The 25750-nt window shown below is 40.6% G+C and overlaps 1 protein-coding gene across 1 annotated transcript in view; it reads right to left on the bottom strand.

Annotated features, from left to right (window-relative positions):
• The window catches only part of MFSD2B (MFSD2 lysolipid transporter B, sphingolipid), a 37807-nt gene extending 12635 nt beyond the window's left edge, over positions 1-25172 (bottom strand). Inside the window, exons 1-8 of the mRNA XM_068396661.1 lie at positions 25134-25172; positions 19618-19749; positions 15524-15648; positions 11925-12048; positions 9812-9890; positions 5662-5831; positions 844-934; positions 628-749 (exon numbers count right to left, since the gene is read on the bottom strand). Coding sequence (XP_068252762.1) covers positions 628-749; positions 844-934; positions 5662-5831; positions 9812-9890; positions 11925-12048; positions 15524-15648; positions 19618-19749; positions 25134-25172 — 882 coding nt within the window. The remainder of the gene's footprint in view (positions 1-627; positions 750-843; positions 935-5661; positions 5832-9811; positions 9891-11924; positions 12049-15523; positions 15649-19617; positions 19750-25133) is intronic.
• Positions 25173-25750: the final 578 nt, after the last annotated feature.

Here is a 25750-nt window from a genome sequence, read left to right as displayed (position 1 = left end):
GGAGGACATATTGCATCGTTTTGCGAGAGCCACATTCAACTGCAGGTCATCATTTGAAAATTAGCTCTGTCTAACTCTGAGACAGGTAAGACCTTCTGCCTATGGACATCATCTTAGTCTGACCTAATGCCTTCCATCACAAAAGACTCCATATGAACCAGTTCAGCCACTATCTGAGAACAGTCACCTATGCAAAGGAAAGGGGCCATGGTTTAAAGTGGCACACGCTGTAAAGAACAGAGAGAAGAGAAAAAGCATTCTCTAAGCAACTGAAACCACAGGAGACTGTAGATGGATAACATATAATGACCCAATATGGGTCACTAGAACTAGTTCCTCACCTTTTATGAAAAAAAAAAAAAAGAAAAAAAGAGAAAAAAGCCATCTTTAAATGGTCAGGACTTTGGTTTTGCTTCTCGTTTGAAAGAACCATCTCCAGCCACACAGGACCCCCAGGCACCAAAAAAAGGGTTCTGGTTCCCTACTGATTTGTAGGGGAAGGCACCACCTCCTAGATCACCATCTCCAGTCACCAGTCAAAGGTTATTTGCATTTTAGCTGTCACAGACTCTCCCATGCTGGGACTGGAATGAGGCCAACGCACAGACTTAGAGAGTCAGAAGTTACCTGAACTGCTGTCGAGATGAGAAGAAATGAAGCCGTAAGCTTCACATATGGACCATGCTTCATGGTGAGTCCAAGCCCCTTACAAAAAGGAATTGTTCTGTCTGAATTTAAAGCATAAGGATCTAAGAGAAGAAGAATACATAAAATAACAATCTTTTCCAGAGATGAATATGAAATAATGATTATTAAATCTAGGCATATTTAACTATATCTTACCATCTTTTTCCTTTACTCCAAGAAAAAGAATGACAATTCCAAGAAGATACACACCTCCTATGACCCCTGCTGCAATCATATAAACTTTTGCCTTTGAAAAGAAAAAAGACATATTTGAAATTGTGTCAGAAGAATGACAAGCCATTATGAAAATTTCAGTCTCTTTCTGGTGAGTCATCTGCAAATGAAGAAATGCCTGTCTACATACAGCCAACTGTCTGTCTTTTACCTCTCTGAAAAATGTTCACTTCTGCAGTTCATTTATAAACACCACCTACTCTAGGATAAATCCAGGGCACGGAAGTATATATTTCTTGCAAAATAAAAAAGAAGCTGTGAACAAAAGGGCTACTGTGTGGGCAACCTGCGTGTTTTAAAAATTTGCTTGTGGTGAGACTAGCTATAGACATACACAGTCATCTGTCAAAAACATGCAGCATCCATCGAGTGATTCTGATTTTTAGTAAATCCAATTGATCTAGCTACACAGACGGCAATCTGTCCCTTCATGCTGACTGGGAAAGGCCTCAGTACTAATGTAAACATAATTACTACAGCTACTGCATTTATACATAATGATAATAAAAACTTCCTTTAGGCTCTAATGAGTTTTAGAAATCACACTTTCATGCCAGTGCTTTGAGAATATGGTAGCTTGCATGCTTGTTTCCCCAGTTACTTAGTGAAATACTCAAGCAAATTCAGAAATCTTGGCTTCCTATTAGCCAGGGGAACAAAGCCTCCAAGGATACCTCCCACACCACCAGACCGCATAAGTCTGCTTACACTGACTCTGGAATAAAGCTTTAAAAACTTATTTTGCTTTAGTGTTCTGTAATAATTTATTTTATACTGTGTTATCAAAGATAAAATAAGTGCTGGTTATAGACCTTTATCATACAATGATTATTTGATAGGAAAATTGAATTCCAAATTATCAGTTATATGTTGCAAATGAAATGATTATAAATGTAGGAAGCAGTTGGCAAATAAGCATGCAATTACAAGAATGTACTCCCAAATATAAAGTCACTTAATAGAGATGCAAATGTAGTCAAATGAACCATGTAAGTATAGACAATAGCTTTTGTTAAGATATTTATGTTTCAGAAGGGGACATGGTGAAATAAAGGAATGCAGGACTATTCATTTGGGATAAAAGTTTGGGTCTTTTTATATCAGAGCTATAAATTATGTCACAGAGTATTTTTATGCTATGGGTTATGGCTTGCACAGACTACAGACTGAAGTATTGTAGATACCTGAATTTGCTTAGACAATGTAATTTCAGTCTCAAAAGCAGCCTAGCCAGGAGAGAAGGGGCTGAAAAAAGGATAGTAACAGGACTCCATTATGAATTTTATATTTCATGTCTATTTATTTGTTAATTTGCTTGAAGCAACTGAATTAAATGCTTTCTTTCACAGGTCATCATTAAGTGTAATTTGAGCTTAAACTATCAAGGATATTCATGGTAGGCCAAGTAAGATTCTCTGACCCTAAACAAAACTTGTTAACCCATCTACAAATTACATCAATATCCATGCTTGGTTTCCAGTAGGAAAGACCCACTCCTAAGCTTACAGTAACCACTTCAGGAGAGCTTAGAAATAACCATTTCTTTCACTTCCTTTCTTTAATAACGAGCAAAAAAATATCAGTCATTCACTAAGTCTTCTTTTTAACTAGGCGTGCTCTTGAACAGCTAAGAATTAGTCCTCGTGACAAAAAGGGTCAGGGTCATACCCCTGAATGGCACTAAAAGAAACAGTCAAGATTCGGCCTCTTCTAAATACTTTTTTTTAGACTGATGGCGGTACTTCAGGTTCATAAACCCTAGTCCTGCCTCAACTTATGTCTCAATGTCCATCAGTCATACAACCAAAATTCAAGATCCAATATCTCCCGCTGATCGTGCAGTTAGGTGCATATTGTGTTGTACGTGGTGTGAACAAAAGGCAAGTGTCCTGTCACGCGATGCAAGCAGCTCCCCGATGTGGTTCAGTGGTCGTGCATGCTCCCATAATCCAACCAAACTGATGCCAGATTATGTGAATGGCAAAAAATTCTGGTCCTCACAAAACAGGGTAGCAGGGAGTGAGGTGGGTTGCCACAGCAGTTCATTCACACCATAGTTTCTGCCCAGGCCTGAGGGCTCTTTGGGAAAAAGGGCAGGAAGGAACAAGGAGCGAACAGAACCTCACCCATGGAAAAGAGCTGGACACCATAATCCAGACTGTTCTCAACAATGAGATACAACTCATCTACAAAACCTGAGAAGGTGACACACAAAACAGCAGAAGAAGGAAAAAAAATCAAAGACCAAAACAAATAAACAGGAAAGCCTCACAGAAAATGAACACATGGCTGCTTGTAAACAAGGAAGTGAAATGAGGAAGGTAATATCTTTAATTAAATCAACCCACATAGTTGGGAAAAAAAAAGACAAACTTCCAGTCACACTGCAGCTTCTTCAGATCTGAAAAATGTTTGCATGTCTTTAAGCTTTTCCATTGTTTCCCAGCGTTAGTAGCTGGTTTAATGAAAGATATTACTTTTACCTACAAACTCTGCCTACTTTATACTACATATCTTTGCTATTTTTTCCAAATAAAAACTACTTGGCAGTCAACTCATTGTGAAGCTTCTTTCTCCATCTCCCTCCTACCTCAAAAAGGACAAGAAAGCACATGTGGTTAGACAGAAAGGAAATAAATCAAGATCATGTATTTTTTTTTCCTTGAAAGCCATTTAAGAGATTTGAAAGTGGAAGCTGGTGATTAAGGCATAAAGCAGATTCAGACAGGGAATCTGCTGTGCAATGGAATTCAGCTTGCTCCACGACTTTTCAAGCTACTCCTCTTGATAATTCACAGAGCTGTAATAGCACAGTAGTTTTCTACATCAAGCCATTGTCCTCGAAGCTAAAAAGGAAGACGGGATGATGTTCTGTGTCTTGTTAAAATACACACTAGAAGTTACCTAACAAGCGGCTTCAAAAATGCTTTAATCGGCTATAAAATGGCATGACTACTTACAGAAGCAGCCCAACTCTCCCCAGGCAGTTTCCCAGATCAGCTCTCTGAGAAGCCTTACAATGGCCTGTGCCAAAAAACAAGGATCAGGTAGCACAGAGGCAGAGAACAGTGTTTGGGGAGTGGGCGGAGGCAAGGGCTGGTCCCCTTCCTGGACTACCAGTGCTGGTCCCAGGTATGCAAATTCAGAGCATGCATAAAAACATGCCTTTAGCTTGTGATTTGACTCCTGCTGAAGAGTGGTAAGAGGAGCTATTCAACTACAATAAGCAGAGCACGAATACATACATACTGATTCGCACAAAGCACCTGAGATTAGACTCAGGTCAAGGAATCTTCTTCATGGGGAATTTTATATATCAGTTAGTACATGCGCTGACAGAGAAATAGATGACAATACGAAAAGAAAGCGCGAATCTAGCAATTGGTAAAAAGGAATGAACAAAGTGCTGATTTCACAAGTGACACAGAAAAAAACATCACACAAGGTAACTGTTTGATTCAGGGCCTGTTTCAAGACCACTGGAAACAACAGAAGACTATCAAATTGTGTTCACTGAGGTTTGGATCAGGTTTTAGGATTTCCTCCGAGATATAAAACCTTCTCTGTTTCTCATAAAATAGCAAACTGAAGCATGAAGAGATTAAATTACTTGTGCAGGATTACAGGAAAAATCTGCTGTGGAAAATGAAATAAACAAGCATGGATCTCTAGGTTCATTCCACATGTTAACCACTGAGCCCTGCTCCCACAAATTGCCTGTTACCAACCATTTGCTTCCAACAGTGCTTTGTACCTTCACAAGAACACAGATTCCAAGTAGGACTTACAGTTTCGTTCACATAATGCCGTTAATCTTTACAGGAGATCCCTAGTGATAACTACTTTGAAAAGCAGTGTTGCTGAACTGAAATATCCTGCTATAGCCACTTTTTTTTCATAGAATCATAGAACTATTTGAGTTGGATGGGACCTTTAAAGTTCATCTAGTTCCAACGCCCTGCCATGCGCAGGGACATCTTCCACTAGACCAGGTTGCTCAGAGCCCCATCCAGCCTGGCCTTGAACACTGCCAGGGAGGGGGCAGCCACAGCTTTTCTGGGCAACCGGTTCCAGTTTCTCACTACCCTCATCATAAAAAATTTCTTCCTTACATCTAATCTAAATCTCCCCTCTTTCAGTTTAAAACCATAGTCCCTTGTCCTGTCACTACAAGCCTTGGTAAAAAGTCATCTGTCTTTCTTATAAGCCCCCTTTATATATTGAAGGGCTGCAATAAGGTGTCCCTGGAGCCTTCTCTTCTCCAGGCTGAACAAACCCAACTCCCTCAGCCATTATTCACAGGAGAAGTGCTCCAACCCTCTGACAATTTTTGTGGCCCTCCTCTGGACCCACTCCAACAGGTCCATGTCTGTCTTGTGCTGGCAACCCCAGAACTGGATCTGGTATTCCTGGCAGGGTAAAGTAAGCTTTTCTTACTAAGCTTCTATTTTAAACTGTAAATCAGCCCATAGTGAATACAAAGGATGGCCACATACCTCCTAGCTACTTTACAGTTTGGCATCTTCAGCAAAGCTCCTCAGTGTAATTCTACTGTCATGCTGATAAGTGGTTGCAAAGACAACACAGGAAGCCTTGTTTCCAACAAGGTTGTTGTCTCAGCTCCAGCATTACTGATTTCAAGGAGGTCATATTCATGCTCATCCAGATGGATGATGGTATCACAAAAACACTCCCCCCACTCTCCCTAAGAGATTTTAGTGTGTTCCCATAGACACTTACTTGATGAGACAGGGGATCTGAGGGGTCTGGAAAGGTGGGAGTGTCATGCCAGGAGTCGGTTGTGTTTACTGAGGGATCCACAGTGCAGTGATGAGAGACATGAGCACTGGCCACAATCTGCCCCTGAAGTGCAGCTCCAATCAAAGTCCCAAGCACTTCCATGGTCATTCCTAAAGAAGGAAGCAAAACATGCACTGAGGTTGAGAACTCGATTCCTCCACTGTCTGCAAGCTTGCTCATTTGTCTCACTGAAGAGAAACCTCATCAAACCATTTTCTTTTACAGGGAACAAGCAGAAAAAGCAATACCAAGAACAGCAGAACTGGAAGGTCAGAAATAGAGCAGTTTCAAGGAAAGCGAGTTTTGTCATCTGTTTTCTGATTAGCTTTTAGAAGCCTCCATGGAAGTGTCTCTTTTATACAAGCTGCATGATGGATACGGATGAGATTAAGAGCCACGAGGGGATAACATAGAAACCTTTCATCCCGAGGACCAGAGCGGAACTATAGTTTAAATGTTGAATGCCATTTTTCAGAAGTAGGAATAGGAGCCATAACATCAGACTTTTCATCTCAAGCTTGACAGTAACCTGTGAAGTGTTTTTGAAGCCACTTATCTGATCAGACCTCTAGGTTCTCCAGCTGTAAAATAAAATGATACTTACCTCAGGCTTATGTTGGAAACCATACAGCTGCAAAGCTCCTGGAAACGGCAGATGCTGTTCTTAACTGCCTAAGGCCACAGTCAGGCAGAACTAGCTACCTCAGCCTCAGAGAATGATTCAGATCACTAACACTCCAAGCACCATCAGAACAAGAATCATCTGAAAAACAACCAAAGCCTCCATCTGGAAAAGCAAAGATCTAACCATGGGCATCCAGCTCATGCTTCATGTACTCAAAAATCAGTCAACAAGGCGGCTAGTTGTTACAGCTGTCACAAGAGAGTGGTGGGTTATCTGGGTGCTAGACCCTTCTCACCCTGAGGGATTTCAAGCCTACCACTTCTGTTTCCAGGCAATATGGCCATACCCAACACCCCCATGGCAGGGAGATAAGCTGAATTCCTGTCCTAGCTCCAGAGACTATTTACACATTTTGCATAAAGATACATCGGGTTGAATACATGAACAGGTTAGGAACAGGGACCAAGACTCCCTGTTTATGAGGGAATGCTCTTCTCATTGACCTAAACGTCAGGCTTTTTTCTACTTATTCTCTCTTGGTGGCTCCAGGGGTCCTACGTTCCTTCCTCAGAAGCATCATGGGGGATTTTGAAGAGCCACTTCCAGAGGGGTTGTGTCCTGGTGGTTATCATACTCTCGCTGGGAAGGGACAGGCGTTTCAAGATTCAGGTTTATTCAAGTTCCTTGCTCTATAACAGCCTTCCTAGGTGACCTTGGACACATGCTTTTTTGTATATCCCTGTAAAGGAATAAAAGTACTTCTCCACCTAACGGGAGGGCAATGCACACAGACTGAGAGGTTGTTCAGACAGTGCAGTAACAAGGGCTGTACACAACTATGGAAGATCAAGTAAGGAAAAGGAAAGAGAGGCTCCCTAGAAGACTCGGATCATTTAAACCATTGCTAGTATGTTCCCAAACAGAGAATCCTTTTGAGTGGAAAATTTGAGGCTTCACGTAACAACTTAAAGCAATGGGAAGAAAAAAAAAAAAAAAAGCTTCTTCCCCAAACTTCACATCCAGTCTTAACAGCAATGTTACAGTTCAGTCCATATACACAAAAATGCTGGCAGATGGTGGAAATACTAACCTCAACCTGATCTGAAGTTTTGGATACAAACTAGTCTCAGCTGGGCCTTGCAGAGCTTCCAAACTGTTGACTACTCAGTGCAAAGGCAATGGACCTGAATCACACCTTTCATTCAAAACGCCACCTACACATTTATAGCCTTTACCTAGGCTTCTACATCTGCATTTTACCAAGCACTTGTGTAGCATAAAACTCAGAAGCATCATTAAAAGCAAAACAAATACAACCATTATGAAACCTTATTTTCTAAGAAGTAGCAAGAGCTGAGAAACAGGCACACTTCAAAGTTCTTGTGTGCTCAGAATTTATAATGTATTACTTTCCACCTTAGCCAAGAAAGCTGATCTTTCAGAAAGCAGATTGTACCTTGAAGTAGATTACATTTTGCCCAGAACGTAAGTAGGATTTATGTTAAAGCAACTTTGGAATCCAGTATTTCTACCTGGCATTCATAGTAAGGAGCAGGACAAAATTTATAATGAGCAGTTCTGCTCGTCTCCAGTAGAGGGTAATGGATACTCTGGTCCCAACCTTTTTTTAAAAGAACACTTCATATTACACAGCTGTTTTTCTTTAAACAGTTGAAGAAATGCCTGAACAACTGAATGCATCCAAGAAAGTCTATCAACAAGAAGAATTCTCTACAAAACCCAAAGAGAGGCAAAAGTGTTTAAGTAAAACACTTGTTAAAAAAAAAAGAAATTTTCACATAATCATAACCATTACAAGGAAACTTGGCTCCAAACAAATATAATTTTAAAATATACAAAAATATCAACATTTGAAAAGTCAAAACTATGGTTGGCTAACCCTAACTTGGCTTAGGAGAACAGCTGCACACTCAAAAGTTAAATCCTTTCTGAACAATAAAATGACACTATAAATGTATAACACCTCTCAGCCATGGAGTTCAACAGCTTTTATGAGCACAAATTTCACATGCCTATGAAGTCTTGCATGGGACTAGCAGATAGGAAAGCACATTTATTTGGATCACAGCCTTTGAAGACATAAAACCAGACAACAGAAAGCACTAGGTACATGGATTTAGTTAGAATTTAGGCCAGATGACTCAGAATACAGTCAGTGCCAAAGAATATAACACAACTGGAATCTCCCGCTGTTAAGTCCTGTCCTATGACTGCTAGCCCAGACTTTCTCTTGAGATAGTTGATGATAATGCAAATTACAACTGTTCCATGTGGCCAGAAAGGGACTGGGTTGCTCAGGGGATATTGTATTTCTGACATGATTTTTTTAGCACTTCTGGCCATTTAATTTGCCTCTATGGTCTAGTTTTCACCATACTCAAGTAAGTATGTTGAGAATTAGAAGGACTCATGGAAAAGAAAAGGGCTCTTGCCAGGAAGAGAAAAAAAAAGTTACAAGTTATTCTAAAGCAACACTGAAGGACAAGTTAAAACTTTAAGAAAAGTCTTTCATGTGATATTTGACTCTTCTCTTTACCTTGCTTAATGCTGGTGGCCATGAAAGACAGCAGTGACATAGTAAAGAAGGCATGAGAACAGAGCTGAAGAGAGTAGGAAGGGAAGAAACTGTTCTTACATTCAATTTAAGATCTATACAGGAAATCTTGAAAATATTTTCATTGCACTTTTTTGGTCTGATCTATTTGCTTCAAAGCAAAAACTTCATCTGGTTTTAATTGTTCAAGAGCCAGAGATACGGTCTGGAAGCCCTCATTCTTTTAACTAGTACAGTCAGAGTGCTAGTTATATTACAACAAGGTCTGTCCTTAAACTACCTGGTATATATTAGAATTAAATAAACACAGATGAAATAAAAAAAGATATTTCAGTTGGTGTGAACATGCACACAAAACTACTCTTTTTTTTTTTTTTTGTGAGAGTAACTGTCTTGGTTCTGTGAGTTCTAAAAATTTTTTCAGAGAAAACAGGTTTGGGATTTGAATTTTGAACAGGAAACACATAAACCTAAGAAAATCCAAACTAAAAAAAAATAAAAAAAAATAAAAATACTCAAAATTACTTTCAGACTTTCTTTAATTGAATGTTAAAGAAGATCAGCACTTTGTTTTTTCCCCTACAAATCAGCTTTAAATGAATTCATTATTCTTTACCCTGGCTTAGGTAAGAGTGATTTTTATTGTTTCGTCTGGCTAGCAATAAACCAAAAAGAGTTTATAGTTAATCAGACAATTCCAGATAATAAAACATTAATTTAGCTAGAAAAAATGGAAGCATTTACAAGATAAAATATTTTTCATCAGATATTGAAAATCTCATAAAAGTCCAGTTTAGGAACACAAACCATTAGGAACTTCCTATAGGTAAGGAATGATTTTAAATAAAACTCAGCCCTAATTCACATGAGAAAGCCCAGATCACACTCACGGTACGCTGTTGCAGAATCTCTCTCCTTCTGGTCTGTGCTGAGAAACATGGTGAGGGCAGAATATGGTACTTGGAATAACTATGCAAAGAAAGAACATCACTTAGGAAATGCCAAAGGAAATGCTGTGTTCCTTTGATATCCAGGAAGATGGTTTAATGCAACCTTGAAATTCACTTATTTAGAATATTATATTTTTTTAGCACAACGACCTGCCTTCTTTCTGAATTGTAAAGTGCATAAAACAAAAAAAGTATCTTTCGTAATACAAATAATAAATAATAAATTACCAAAAGGCTTTACCTTAATGCTGTGCTTCTTCAGCTTCCTTGGGAAAGCATCCTTCATAGCTGGGCTATAAAGCACCTAGTTTTCTTTGCACTAGGAGACTATGATGTTCCTAGCTTGAGCTAACTAACAGGAAGCAAAGCCATAATGAAGACAATACAATTTTCCACTTTATTGAAGTCAGAAGACTGTATAAATCCCCAAAACATGCCAAATATCTGTCTCACTATGTAATTCTAGGAGATAATTGTGACAACTACTTTGTCTTCAGCACCATTTTGCCACACACTCCTTAATTTGAGTTAAGAATAGGTAGAAACACTCAATTGCTACGTCCATGCGCTGACAAAAAGGTAGATGAGGAGTGTTGCTTGTTTTTACAGGACGGTATCTAGTATGCAACTGATACCTTGCTGTAAAATCTTGGTGGAAACAATGCACTGGTAGTATTTATTGCAATGCTGGGTAAATGAACCCCACTTTTACTGCAGGAGAGGCCTTATCTCCAGTAGTACTTTATTGAAAATAACTACTGTACATTAAAGGCTTGACCTTTTGGATGGTCATGATGTGAGTGGGACCCTGTCCTCATAGTGTTGAACTAAAATAAAAATCACTTCTAAAATCTTGGAACAACATACAGGCCAAACTCTCAGACTATGTGAAGTGGAAGTGGGACATGAACCTGCTTGAACAATCAAGTTCTCTGTGGTGTTTCCACCACCACAGAGATCTGTAGCCAGGCAAACTAAGTCTCGCAATCTGCATCCTACTCTGTTCGTACAAAATGCATTTCTGTTCACCTCCATCAAACATGGCAAGTGTATATGTTTTCAAAGCTCTGCCATGGAAAACCTGTGTTTTTCCTTCAAAAGACAGATGAAAGAAAATTATTTTAAGCCATTATGAATGTCTTCTGGACCATCTTTCTACAGATAAAATAAGGGACCTAGGGAAATATTCCAGCTTAACACAGGAATACAGAATTCCCAGGTCCAACAGATCTGTAAACAGGAGAAAAAGCCAAAGTCAAACAAGAAATACAAACATTTTAAATGTCTGGGAACCACTTTTTCAAAACGTGATCCAGTGAAATTCACCCAGTCAAGATAATACCCTGCCAAACTGCAATGCAGCTGTGTCACTTCCAGTCCTGATCTGCTGTGTGATACTGCTTTGCACTGAAGATACATTGTTTCACCTTGATTCTGGCTACAAGGCAAAACAGGGTGATGCAACCCCTACATACAGTATGGAATCTGTCAGAGAAGTTCTTTGGGATTCAGTGAAATGATGGCTTCTGCATATATATTGCAAGTTCTGTATTAAAAAATTAATGTGCTCAAACTCTTCTATCCAGGCAAAAATATCATGATGACTACGATTTCAGCTCTGGTACCTTGACTTTTCATTGCCTTCTAGCTTGAGTCAAAATGCCCACAGCTAGAGCCACAAACCTATTTGGTCTCCTAATCTGCTCCTGAAAACAGAAGTTATGAGAAGTTAGATGTCTAACTGGAATTAGGAATCTGAATGTCTCTGTGGATCTATAGAAGAATGAGTTGAGTATCTAGGGCCCTGCCAATGCAAGTGACTGGACGTAATCTGTCTGAATTAGCAGGTCATTTGCCAGAGAAACCATGGGCAGAAACCATCCACCAGCAGAGAGTTTGATAAAAGGACATCTGCCTATCCCTTAAACTCACTAGAAATTGAAATCAAATGTAAAGTTTCGGTAAATCTCAGTTTACTAAATCTGAATGCATTAACACAGACAGAAAACAGGCAAGTTACTGCTGAGAACATCATGACCTGGAATCTACTTACGGTGGTCAGTGCTTGGAAAAGGCAGTAGAAAGTCAGGTACCATGCAACTCTTCCTGATACAAAAGGAGGCAGGTACCACATAAAAAAATAGGACGCTACTGTGAAGGGTGTACATGCCAGCATCCTGCAAAGAAGATTTAACACGTCAACAGTCTCAACACAATGATAGCAAGCACATTAAATTTTCCTGCTAATAATCAATATAATGCAATTTATTTTATGTGCAAGTTTTCTAACTACAATAATGCCATATTTTTAAGTATGAAACGTTAACATGTATTAAATACACAGATTAATATAAAATGTATACAAGTACTTCCATAAAATGGAAAAAGCGCAGCAAATCTGAAGGAAAAGAGCTGTACTTAATATCCCCCTCAGAACACACAATTTCCTTGCACATGCACTGTTACAGCATACCTATATTGCCATTCCTTAGTACATGTCTGAGACTACACCTTTATTTGAAAGAACCACTGAAAACTAAGCTCTATTGTCACGTCTTTGCATACTTCAGCAATTTTTACATGAGCTTACTTATTACCAAGGATTCCCTCTTCCAATTTTAATGCCTTCAGTTTTCCTCTCAACTTAGTCTCTTCATTGCTGCTTCAAGCAAGTACAAATACGCTGATACACTTAAAAATGCTGAAAACAGGATAAAAGATAATGGACAGCCCACTACTAAAGTTCCTACAGTCTGCATCTACTTGGGTACATGATAATTTGCTTCATTTAACTCAACAGCAAAACTCCTAATCACTTCAAACACGAAAGGATCATCTTCTGGTGAGGAAGGTGGCTTAAAAAAAAAAAAAAAGAAACACAGAAACTTAAATTCCAGACATTGCCATTAACCAGAAATTAATTACATTAGTCTAAAAATTATTTCAGGCAAACAACACTTGTCAAACTCCATGACACAGAAGAAGTGGTCAGATGCTATTATTTCCCAAAAGTCTGAGCTGCAGCAGCATCAGGGCTCTCCTGTATTCTTGTAAATCAGACATTAAACAATGTAATTAGATGACGAAGATCCCAACAAAAAATATTCAAACACGTAAAAGAGAAAACAGATTAATCCCTTCACAACAGCACTACTGACATTGGGGGTCAGCTGATTATTTTGCAATCGTGAACTGAAAACCTGGAATACAAAAGAGTAATGTGGGTAAATAGTTTAGTAAAACAATGGCTTTCCCACACTGCTCTTTGGGATGGACAGCATCACTGGGAGCTGAGCATTTACAAGGAAAGTGCCAGGTTCTGGTATTCTCTGTCCCTCCAGTCCCCAGGCCACAGTTCATCCACAGTTGGTCAGCAATGGAAGACACAAATAAGGGTAAAATCCTAACACATCTCAGGGAATCTACCTTCCTCTCCAAAAGTGTGAGCTCTTCCAGACTGGTGTCCAGACAGTCACCACAGCAAAATATTTTCATAGTCATTCTTTTGTGCAACTTTTCAGCAATAACCCTCTTAGTATTCCTCCCTCCTTCCCTCCTCTTACCACATTTTCCTTTCCTCATTAATGTCAGTGAGTTTTCAGAGCCTTGCTGAAGTTGCTGAATAACTCATTTTCTACTATTATCTTCTTCGACAAAATATTTGACCAGGTTTCTATATTTCAAGTCAATGTCTGCTTATGCCTCTTAAACATTTTACATAAAAGAAATCAATAGTGATTGATGACTTATTATATTGAGTACAGTATTAAGCTACAGTTAAACATTCACCTCCTTTACTAATGTTCTCGCTTTGCTGGCAAGCTTTTCTGACAGCCAATTCCATTGCTTCACTCTAGATATTTAAGAAGTCAGAATAATTTCAAAATACTGAAGTATTTTTTTAAGCTAATGGAAGACCTGTTTTTTGCTTTGTATAAACATGGTTTGACCTGCAAAGCGTCAGAACAAAATTCCCATGAAAAAAATTAATATGACCAAAAACCAGACAAAATCCTTCTGGAAAGAAAGCAGCTGTTTGATGAATGTATATTAAGGGCTGGCTTAGATAAGCACTTTTCCTGTAAGAAGTGCAAGTTGTACAGTAGTTGGTTTACAGTGCAAATGGCTGTTAAATTCATGCTTGTGCTAGGATGGGAGCTATCCTAACATCAATTTAACACTAACACTAAACGTATTTGCAGGATTTTCAGAGAACTAAAAAAAAAAAAAGACATCAGAATATATCTAATAGCATTTGTATAAAAATGTCATTATTTTATTTTTGAATAACTTTGTTACTTGATTAATTCAGTGCTCATTAAAAAGCACTCCATTTACCTGGCCACAAACCAAATCCTGAAAAGAGAAACAGAGGCAATCTCCTCTTTTCCCATGGGGCTCTTGACAAAAAAATTTAACTTTGACCTGAAGGCCCTGTTCCTGCTGATCTCAGCCTTCTTCCAACATGTACTTGCCTTCTATTCTTTGTCAGATATAAGCTGCCCACAGACAAGTTTCTGTAGCCCTAAAACCACACGACAGCAAGAGAACTACCAGCTAAAAAGCTGGGCTTGTTTTTCATGAAAATTCAGCTTCTTTGCTCAGGGTACCACATTTATTCTTAGATTTTTGTTGTGAATCAAGTTTGGGTGTTAAATTTATTCAAAATATCTTATAACACATCCATATAATGCATGAGATAGAGCAGTGATGAAAGACTCCCTATTTCACAAACTACTCAGTCGCCAAAATACAAAAAAATCAACAAATAAATGCCCTGTAGCATAGATGAACTTGAGTTTCTCTAACTTGGACCACTCCTTTCCAGTTTTCTTGCTTCTCACGTGTCAATCTCCTTCCTATATGAGTAACATTCATTCTTCTAACCTCTTCTTACAGTACACGGACAGCACGTGTACAAGTGTACTAGCCAGAGTGCATACAAAGGGTAAGTATTTCACAGTGAAACATCACTCTGGCCCTTTAGAAGTGCTGATCAAAATCTTACAGCATCTCATACCATTATAAAAGTCATGGTGATTTTTTAATTAAGTATTTTGGTTACGGGGACGTAAGAGAAGCAGGACCAGAATGACTGCTGTAAGGAAGAACGTAACCGAAGTCAGGGCAGTGCTGGTTGCTTGGCCCTTCAACGCCATGGTGTCACATCTGTTCCACATGTATGCACACATCCTTTACTGAAATGAAAGGCCTAGAGAATTAAAGTTAACAAAGCTCCTGGAAGGCTGATGTGAGAAGTGAAGGCACACTAGGACACAAGTAGAAACAAGTTCCAACTTTGTGGAGGAGTGAAGCCAAACTAAAGGAATCTGGACCAAGAAGAAAATTCAACCACAGATTCAAGAAAGTTTTAGCCCTGAGCTTCCAGTTTTGTTAACAATGCAGTGTCTTGGTCTGATTTGTTTGTGTCGCCAGTGGTAGAAAATCTCTTCTATGTTTTTATGGGTGAACAAGTTACAGGGAAATAGACATGGCAATTTTACTTTTTTATTTTATACATGTAGAATGAATGCAATCACTGTTGTATGAGAAACAGGCAAAGAAAAATTAGTCTAATTCAATGAGATGACTGTATAATTGCAACACACACGCTATATATATATGTAAATATATGTACACATCTGTGCTTACCAAGGCATGAGCCGGCCAATTTTTGTCCATCTACTTTTGCTAATAAAAAAGCCAGCAACAGGATCAGTAACTGCACCTGTGGCTTTGCCAATGAACAGCACCAAAGAGGCATGAAACGGAGTAATCTGAAAGTACAGACACAATACTGTAAACAAGAGCCATTGTTTCACAATACAATGAAACAGCGTAAAGCAACTTTCCAGAAAAAAAACCTCAGTGTTTTAAAGAATAATGATAGTTCATTTACAAAACATGTCTGCTGCTGTCATAGAAATTACTATTGGTTACCCGTAGCAAACAAATGAGCCACTGAGACAGTCACCATGCAAGAAGGGCGTCCTGGTTTGGTTAGAGGGGAAAAGTGCAAGGAAGGAGAGATTATGAATGTGTTGAGAACCAGGAAAATGAGTCAGTCAAATAGTAGACAAAAGTCCTTGTTTTAGGCATAGAAGCTGACAGAGTCCCTCTGTCATTATCCCCTCACTTTGTTCCCCACATAGCCCTGTTTCTCCATATCTTTATCTTGACCTATCTAGAAAAAAGTAGAGGGAGCTGTTTACATGCAGTCATGTTTTTTCATCTCCTGAGGTTACCAACAAGGCTGCCAACTGGCGGCACGTGGCTGTGGAAGAGGCTGTAGCACTGCAGACTTCATCCACTCAGAACTGAACTGTGAGAACTGAACTGCATAAGGCACATCTGTTCAAATCAAAGTTGTCAGCACGTGTCCAACAAATCTCCCTTGAAAAATGTTCATGGATTACATAAGAATAAAATGGCCAATTAGAAAAACCTTTGAAGCTAACCCAGGAGGACCATACTTAAGTGCCTATATGGAAATACCATTTATCCCAGGCAATGGAGTTATTTTTCACATATATCTGTAGAGAGCTTTGGAATTCGTATCGCACAATGGTTGTAAGAGGTGGGTTCTCTTCCAAGTGCTCAGTTAATGTCACTGAAACTACAGCCTGAAAAAAGTCTTTGCAATCTATATAAACACGAATGTTCCTCAAATGAATTATCGAGAGAGAGATTGCTGAAACAGCCTATGCGGCTTAAACAGTGACGGCAGACAAAGCCCTTCATCTATACGCTTCTTCACGCTATCAGTGCTCCAACGCAGCGGGAAGCCTGGAGAATGCAGCTGATACAACCAAGCTTGAGCTAGCATCCCCTGCTTTTCTGCAGAGCTTATTGCCTCCTATGCAGCATCACACGGCTTCCAGCTGGTGCAGGTCCCCTGCCTGCAGAATTTGCCATAGGTATTCCCTCAGAGGTGAAAGAAAGAGGCGATAATCTCTGAATGTCCTGGATGACCTTTGTAAAAGGCAGATGCTCTGCACTTTTGTAATCACACCTGTTAAATTTCAGCCCAAATCAGGTGAAATTGCAGGGGCAGCCAATCTTCCTGATACCACCAGCTCCAAGACACATACTACAGCCTAGAAAGCTTATGAACAGGGAAGGATTGGGAATGGTAGTCTCTAGCAGGTAATGACAGTGGCTCTCCAAGGATCCTATTGCTGCACTGTATGACAAGGCTGGGAGGAACACTGGGCTGTGTCCCACAGCAGTTTGCTGATGTTCACCTCATCCACCTTTGCTGATTTATGCCCTCCCACAGCCAGGGTGGCAAGTAGCCCACCAACCCTGAAGCAGACTTGCCATGGGGGCTGCACTGGAACTGCTCACAAGTCATTACTGCTTCTCAAGAGATAGGTCAGCCAAAACAAGAACAAAATAGCAGTCAGAAAGATACAGGGGTTGAAATACTGCAGTTATGAGGGACACAGGGACAAAAAGCTTCAAACTCGGTGGGTTTTGCATTAGCATTTTGTTCAGATAACTTGAATAGACAGAAAGGAAGTAGATATTAGATAAACAGATGTGGCAAAAAGCCTTGAGGAAAATTAAAACCTCTCTTATGTTAGGAGTAGTCACCCTGTGTAGTCACCCTGTCTTCATCATCGGTATGGGCTTATACATCCCTTGGCTGTGTCTTCTCAGCCCCTAAATCTAGACAGTGTCTGTCAGCACCAATGTCAGAAACTTCTCAGTTTCAATACAATACAAGATAAAATATGCCAAATTCACCCATCTCAAAAGGAATAAAGACCAGGATCCTATTATCAGAAGTTTTGGTGATTTCTAGTAATTTGACTCACGGATCCTGTGTGGTTTGGAGTTCATTTGTATGTCTGTAGTTTATACAAGTAACTTAGGTGGAACACGGAATTCAAATGGCAAAATTGTAACCTACAGAAAATGAATTCAACTGTAACTTTCTTAGAAAGGATCCAGATTATGTGTGAAAGATTACACCTAGTGAGTTTCACAATCTCTCAAAGAGCTAAAACAGTTCTGCCCTCTAAGTGGGCAAGAATTAAATCCAGGTAGTGACTATAAAATTACATGCTCTCCCCTGAAAATGTGTGGAAGAAAACCACAGGATTTCAGAGCTGTTTATCAGGCCTTGTAATAAATCCTGTCCCTGCAGGATTACTTCAGAGAACAAACTAAACCATCAAGGAACAAATAATTAAGCCCCTTAATGAAGTAGTAAGTGTATCATTACAGACATTAAGCAAAATTATTGCGAGCTTTTATTATTGGGAGCAAAATTAGTAGGAGCTTGTTAACAAAATAATTATTATTGTGTCATTTATTTGGGTAGTGCCCACAGGTGCAAGAATGGGACCCCAGCTTTCTGGACACTGTACACAAAGGAATAAACAGTCCCTAGCTTCAAGAATTTTCAATTTCTGTGATGAGCAGAGTGTGGGGAAATTGCCATATTTATAAGCACCCTGGGAAAACTGTATTAGTGTCTTTCTCATTCTGTTTGTGCTTCATCCTCTCCAACGGCTTGTATTGCCATCCTTGACGTAAGTGTGAAACAGCGGTAGTCAGAGCTGCATCTACCTCCCTGCTGCATCTCCAAGTTACCTGTTCCACCTCCAACTCCTCAGACTCCACACCAGCCCACTTGACATCTTTGACACTGCTGTCCAAAACTGGCCCCTTTTCTAGATCCTGTGACTTTGATCTCAACAAGATACTCAAGATCTCAGTTTTACATGCCAGTCATCTTGTGTTGCAAATTTTATCAAGTCACACTTCAGCTTCTGATACCAGACTTTTATAGGAAAACCATAAACTCAATCTTTTTGACACCTCCACTCCCCAGATCATGATATCCTGTCTTTCTAATCTTAAACAGCGAATAGATAATGATATCTGATCCAGAACCCACTGTTCTTTCCAGCAAATAAAAACAGTCAACAGTGCTGAAAGCCACTCATGTAGTTTCAGCTACAGCTGTCCTCACAGTCCTTGCAATTTGGCCTCTTCTCCCTAAAATCCTTTTTTCTATCCTATAATACTTTATCTGTCCCACCTAGTTACCACACAGACACACAAGACAATCCAAAACAGCAAAAAATGCTTATGGATTGATTTTTTTTGTTTCTCTGCTGTCCTGAAATCTAGCTGGAGCAGCTGAAAGTCATATGAATAGGATGACTCCTACTGCTTTGTTTTACCAGGTCTGCTTCCGCACCAGAAAGGCACAGACTGGAAGCAAAGAACCTTCAGGAACGATAACTCAGCTTTCTTTGCAAAGAAATTATCCTAGACAAACCAAATAAATTTTATGTGAAATTATGTTGACTACTGGATGCAACTGCAAGGATTTTTAACTAAACCAAATGAACAAAACTTCACAACCTCAACACGGTGCTATTAATGTTTCAGATGTCTCATATCCCACACTGACTCTTGACACAGAGAACTGCTTTTTCTTGCGTCTGCAAATGTGTGAGCTCTGCAGTGCCTAAAGCTCTACTAATGATCCCAAACTAAAAGCAAACAATGGCCACTTCAAGACAGAAAGAAACTAGTGAAAAAAGAAAAAAAAAAATTTCTGGACAAGTTTATGCAGTTTCCAGGACACTGAACAGCTAGAGGCAATGATAACAAGACAATTTAAAAGCTTTATTAGCTAATTCACCTTTTATCATTCCAGGGACATTGCTGACAACATCAGAGTTGAGGTAAGTCTACAATCTGTAAAGGTTTCTTGTGCTACTTACATGGGCTATGTCGAGCAGGTAGATCTGTAGGAAGAAAGCAGCAGCGCTCCCTGCCACTTGATTTGGGGCACCTCCTATTGCATAGCATAATTTGCTGCAAATCGAGAGCCTGTATTCCTGTTCAAGATGAAGCTGAAAAAATTATGAGAAAAACAAAGTACACATGTTAAAAACTACAGAAGTCATAAGGTTAAAGTCTAAGGTTAACACCAAATTCAGGTGTTCACTTCGCAGGTATTCCACTGATAAATCCATACACCCTCAACTCCCATCATGAACAGGCATTTGGATGCTCATTGCTTTGATTTTCAACTGTTTTGTTCCTTAATTCAGCCCCTAAAAACACATTACAGTGTTCCTACAAGGGAATCTAGGCTTACCCACCTGCTTCTCGCAAGCTGTTAAAAAGGAACAAGTCTACAAACAAGCAAGAAGCAGCAAAGAAGTGCACATACTGTTACACTATTTTCCGAGCTTAGTTTTGTCTTTGTTTAATTCAGATTTTTCTAAGGGTTGAAAACTTTACTTTTAAAAAAATATATATTTTTTGAGACCATAATAAATATATACTATCATACCATAGTAATTAGACAACATTCATAGAAGGAAAGTTTCACAGTCAAATGCAGACTGAACAGATCCCAAACATTTGTGCTCCATTCCTTCCTTGTCACAAAATGCTGGTGTGACCCTGGCAAAGTCACTTGACTTTCTGCATCTTCCTTTTGACTTGACTTTTCTATATCTTTCGTGAAAGTTGGCATAATAGGGAAAAGTGATTTTGAAGCCCAAGTCCTCTTTAGGGAGGACACAAAGTCATTCTAGGAGTGTTTAAAAAATTTTGCAAAACTGTGCTCTCTCATTTGCCTTTTGATGTTTGAAAAGTTATTCTCTAATAGAATTGCCAAATAAAGGTAAGATAAACGTTGAAAATAAGGTTTCATAACAGTAATTAAAAGACAGAAAAATGCATATAGTCTAATAGAAATTCTAATGAAGAACACTGTGTTTTCCAACAGAAGTTCCATAATATTGGAAAGCCTTTTTAAAAAAAAAAACAAACCTTAAGACTTAATTTCATGCCATAAAGTTCAAAATTGAGGAGGAAAATGACTCATTAATCTTGTATTTCTTTCAAAGGGACAACATATCCAACCCAAATTTAGACTTCGAGGCTTTCAATCCCTCTTTAAAGATTGCTGTCAGCAGGAACCAGGAAACATGAAGAGGAGCAGCAATATTAATCCTGGATCTGCCCTCTCTCTGAACTGACTACACAAGCCCTTAATTCTTACAGGACAAAAATAGAGATATGGCTATAAGATCCACCATAATGATAATATTCAGATATATTACCTAACTTCTGAACATTTTTAAATTTATTAAGTACAATCATCTTTATTACCTAACAGAGTTTTGATAAGTTCTAGACTTCTAGACAGAGCCTTTTGTCATCTAATCATTTTCCTTTGAACTGTTTTATCTGAGTGGGTGTGAACAAGCAAGCACAAGTATCAGGACTCTTTCCTTTTTGTGTTTCCACAGAGAAAGATGGGGTGGCATCCTGTTACTACGCCCAAGTGAACTGGACAGTGTCAGGGCACGAGCTGCAAAATGGTATCGCCACAGCAGGCCTCACTTGTACTCCATATCGGCAATTTTCTTCTTTCCAGGAAAAAATAAGAGTGGTGAACAGTCACAAGACAGACTTCATCAGAACAATATACTATTTAATTTGATAAGCGATTTTAAACACAACAGACTACATACATATTTGCTGTACAAAGTAATTTTTCGTACATAAGTCCTATTAAATGTGAGCTTTACTAGACTTGTGGGGTCTATAGAATCTTGTTCGCTTGACTCACAACACAGTTCTCTTGAGCTTTGCTCCAGGGGCTGTGTACTTTTAAACTTTATCACACTGTTTTATTATTTAATCATTCCCGTCTCCTAGCCTCATCTCCATCCTCCCAGAAACTGAATTACTTTAAAAGCTTATTTTCCTTTGACACTTTCCCTTCTGATCTCCCAGCATTGGCAAGATGACTTCCAACTGAAATCAAGAGATATAAACCACTGCTATGTAAATCCTGTATCCCATTCCACCCCCAAAACAAGTTGGGAAAAACTTTTAGATCCATAATGCTGCTTTCTGACTTATTTTCCCTAGTAGCTGTCATAGAATCACAGAATGGTTTGGGTTGGAAGGGACCTTAAAGATCGTCCAGTTCCAACCCCCCTGCCATGGGCAGGGACACCTTCCACTAGACCAGGTTGCTCAAAGCCCCATCCAACCTGGCCTTGAACACTGCCAGGGAGGGGGGAGCCACAGCTTCTCTGGGCAACCTGTGCCACTGTCTCACCACCTTCATAATAAAAATTTCTTCCTTGTGTCCCTCAGTTTAAAACCACCGCCCCTTGTCCTTTAAATAGCTAATACCATGATAACACAGAAAAAGTAAATGCCTCTATATAATATACATGATTTCAAAATATTTTTATAACACAAAGAATGTTAATTTCTTAAGAATTAGTCTAATTGGAGTTGTGCTACAGGAAACAGTCAACCAAGATCTAAACTTACAGGCTGTAGGCAGTACTTCTATCTTTACATCAGTTTCGTGGTTAGAAAATTTACAATCTTAATACTTTTAAAAAAAAAAAGTCTCACTGTGATTCCACACAGCCCAGCATGCTGCTCAACTACCTTCTGAACCACGCTCCCAGATCACCTTGAAGCAAAGTCAATAGTTTCATCAGCAATAGATAAGTTTTCACTAAATTTTGTTTATTAGTGTTATTTTCAGAATAAAACAAACTGTCAGATAGACACAGCACACAACGGTGTCCTGTTTGGTCAGCCTCAGAAATTCAGGCAATCAGCAGTTCATGAACTTCCCAAAATGGAGGTTACATCCCGATCACTGTTCAATGCCCATTTTCCTTTTATTTTGCCTAATTACTTTTGGAACTCATTCGTACATTAAGCCATAATACACCACAGCAGCTCTACACGTGAATGAGACATACCATGAAAGGAAATGCCACTGTGTTCACTGTGGATCTGCTGCCTGGTAATTTCATTGAGTGCCCCTGAGTTTCCATCTGCTGAGAAATAATCAGAGTCTACATTCTGGTGTCTCTTTCCAAAAGAAGCAGCCCACCATCTATTTTGACTCTCCGTATTGAAGCTATATGGTAATCACTACATTTTCTACCTCAGTATCATATAAGACAGTGGTAAAAATAAAGGTAGGTCTCTGCATCAGTAAAGCTGAAACATTTCCTTCTTTCTAACTTCCTGGGCTTATAGTCAAGAGTAGAAAAGATACAGGTTGCAGCTGTCTGTTAAAGGATCTAGAGGAGTAATTCCCCCAGCCTTCATTGGGTTTACATGATATTGCTAATAAATGACACCAAAAACTGCCCTGAGAAGGATAACATCGCACTTGTGCAGAGCAGCGTGACCAACAGCAGTGCACTGGCTGTGAGCACCTCACAGGGTTTGTCTCTTAAGGCTGAATTTCCCTGCTGCATTGCTTCCTCAAGCAACAGGAATTGCTTGATTTCTGTGAAATTCGGTGAAAGCTTTTTCACCTGTGTAAGTTTCTCAGTAAGCTTGAAGCTCCAAAAATTCACTAGAGATCCGAATGTGGAGGCAGTGGTCAAATAAGGAACAAAATACAAAGTATTTACAAGGAAAATTTTGTTGTGAGACCCCTGTGGTGTAGTTGAATGTCAACACCAAATTGCTTCTACAAGCTTTAGAAGAAACATGAGAGGACAGGATGGGAAGTAAGACCAAGGAAGGTCAAATTAAGTTACAATCTTCTTTTGTTCTCAAATTAACTTCACAATTTAGTACTTATACATGCTCCTGTCATATCAAAGTTAATTGTGCTTCAAGGTAAACCAAGAAACTATAATAACTGAGAGATTTGATTTTGCTCCCTAAATAGAAGAATAAGTTTAAACATTGTTATAGAAAATTAATGCATCTCATAGACTGTAGTTCCTTTATTTTTAATTGTCTTGTAAGTTAAAACCACACTTTTCATTGCTTGTAAATTTTCCCTTCCCCAGCAGAAAATAAATTGGATACAATATTTATAACAGATCATCTTATTTCTAAAAAAGTATTTAAGCACATTGAAAAAAAACTCTTTGCAACTGTGAGCAGATATTGCATGAACACTGTGGACACAGGGAGCAACTGCATTTTGTCCTAAGCTATTCTTTATCAGCTGAGTCCAGAACTGAACCAACAAGTAATTTAAAAGCAGTAAGAAGAGAGAGCAAAACCTGTGACTCAAAGATAAACACTAGTCTAGGTTTATCTGAGAAACAATGAAAATGTAGCTAATGAGGAACAGCTTTTAAGTCAGCTTGTCTTTCAACATAGAATTACTACTGGTAATGTTTCTGCTCTGTGAGTGACCATAGAACTGCCTCTTAAAAGCATGAGTGTGACAGTCGCAGGTGGCATCCCAGGTCCCTCATACCAAGTACTGTGAGGACAGCTTTCAGGTTTCTTAGAGACATCAGCCCACCCTTGAGTGGAAGAAATAACAGGAGCAGGGCTTGGGTGCAGACACCTGGAAAGGGCATACGAACAAGGCAGGATACGGTGGTGCTTTCCCATGATATTCTCCCATCTGCCAGCAATGTAGTGCTGAGGGGCTCTGTGAGCCAAGGACAGCGTATCTCTCTTTAAGATCTTCAGATTTCTCCTATGAATTCACGCAGATGCTTTCTGAATGCAAAAATTCAAGCCAGAACTGCATGTGCCCACAGCATCCGATGAGCTCCATGGCTTGAACGCCCTATACCAACCACATCCCGGCAGGTCACCTGGGCTCCTCTGCTTTGAGGCTGCCCCTTCCCAGTTCTACCAGATGCCCCCTCAAGCGACACGGAGCGAGGGGGTTCCTCACTCACCTCTTACCTGCCTCTCCAACCCTATCTCGGCAAGCACCGAGCCTAAAGAGGAAGCATTCAGGTACTCTCTCGCTCGCAGCGCTCATGGGGAAGTTCGGAGTTGATGAGGAGAGTGAACCCCCTCCCGCCCGCCCCTCTCCTGCCACCGATCCCCCATCTGCCTTCACGGGAGAGACAGCCTCGGAGGGAAGAGAAAGTGGAAAGCGAAGGAGCTTTTTCCTGCCACCGAAGTGGACAGCAAATATCGCATAGTGCCCTCGAGGGAAAATATCCGAGTTACACGGAGCCTCTTGGGGAGAGAGAAGGGGGGCGCGGTGTAAGGATTTAAGAACTCTCTCAGGTACCCCGCTCAGGTGGGCTGCGCATGAAGCACCACACACAACACGGCAGCGGCCAGTCCAGACTGCCCCAAACCCCCCGGCAGTACCCACCGCCTTTCCCCGGCGTATGGAAATAAAATAAACAGCGCGGCGGAGCAGGAGGGCGCGGGTGGGACCCCAGGCCCGCCTCACCCCGGCACTGTGGGGGTCCTCAGACCCCAAGCCGGCCGCCTTTCCCCCTCCCGAGCCCCTTACCTCCTCCTCCGCCGGGCGCTCCTTCGCAGCCCCCGCCATGGCAAAGCGGACAGCCCACCCCCGGCCAACACCTGCGTGCCCGGGGCGGGGCGGCGGAGGGAAGCACAGGGAGAGCGGGTGGCTTCCTCCCCCACCCCGGAGAGGCGAAGGCGCTATCGCTGCCCTCCAGGCTCGGGACAGGGTATTCCCCGCGAGAGGAGCCCTCTCCCCGCCTCGGGCCAGGGCTGCACAGCCGGGTCCGCCGAGCCCGCGGCGGGCGGCAGGAACACCCCCTCACCCTCCGTCCCTCCATGCCCCTGCCACTGGGGAGAGGAGCGGGGCAGCTCCCGGCGGCCAGAGCAGCACCGCCGGCCTCGCTCCTTCCCGCGGGGGCTGCCGCGGGAGCCGTCCGTGAGGTTACCCCCGGGCTCCGTTGCACTGCAGCCTGCTGACGGACCGGCCGGAGCGCCCAGGGAAAGGCCGCCACAGCGCCCGCCCTCAGCTCCCCTCAGGGGCGCCGCTGCTCCCGCCGCGCCCCGCAGCAAAGCGCTTAGTGATGGGGTGTGAGATGGTGAAGGTTTCTGGGGCTGTTTTCATCCAAAGTCCAAAAATACCAGCTCTCTCTTTTCGAAGAGACG

This window comes from Nyctibius grandis, chromosome 1 (genome assembly GCF_013368605.1).
Source record: "Nyctibius grandis isolate bNycGra1 chromosome 1, bNycGra1.pri, whole genome shotgun sequence".
In the NCBI taxonomy this organism is placed as follows: domain Eukaryota; kingdom Metazoa; phylum Chordata; class Aves; order Nyctibiiformes; family Nyctibiidae; genus Nyctibius; species Nyctibius grandis.
This window is presented reverse-complemented; position numbering and strand designations above follow the sequence as displayed.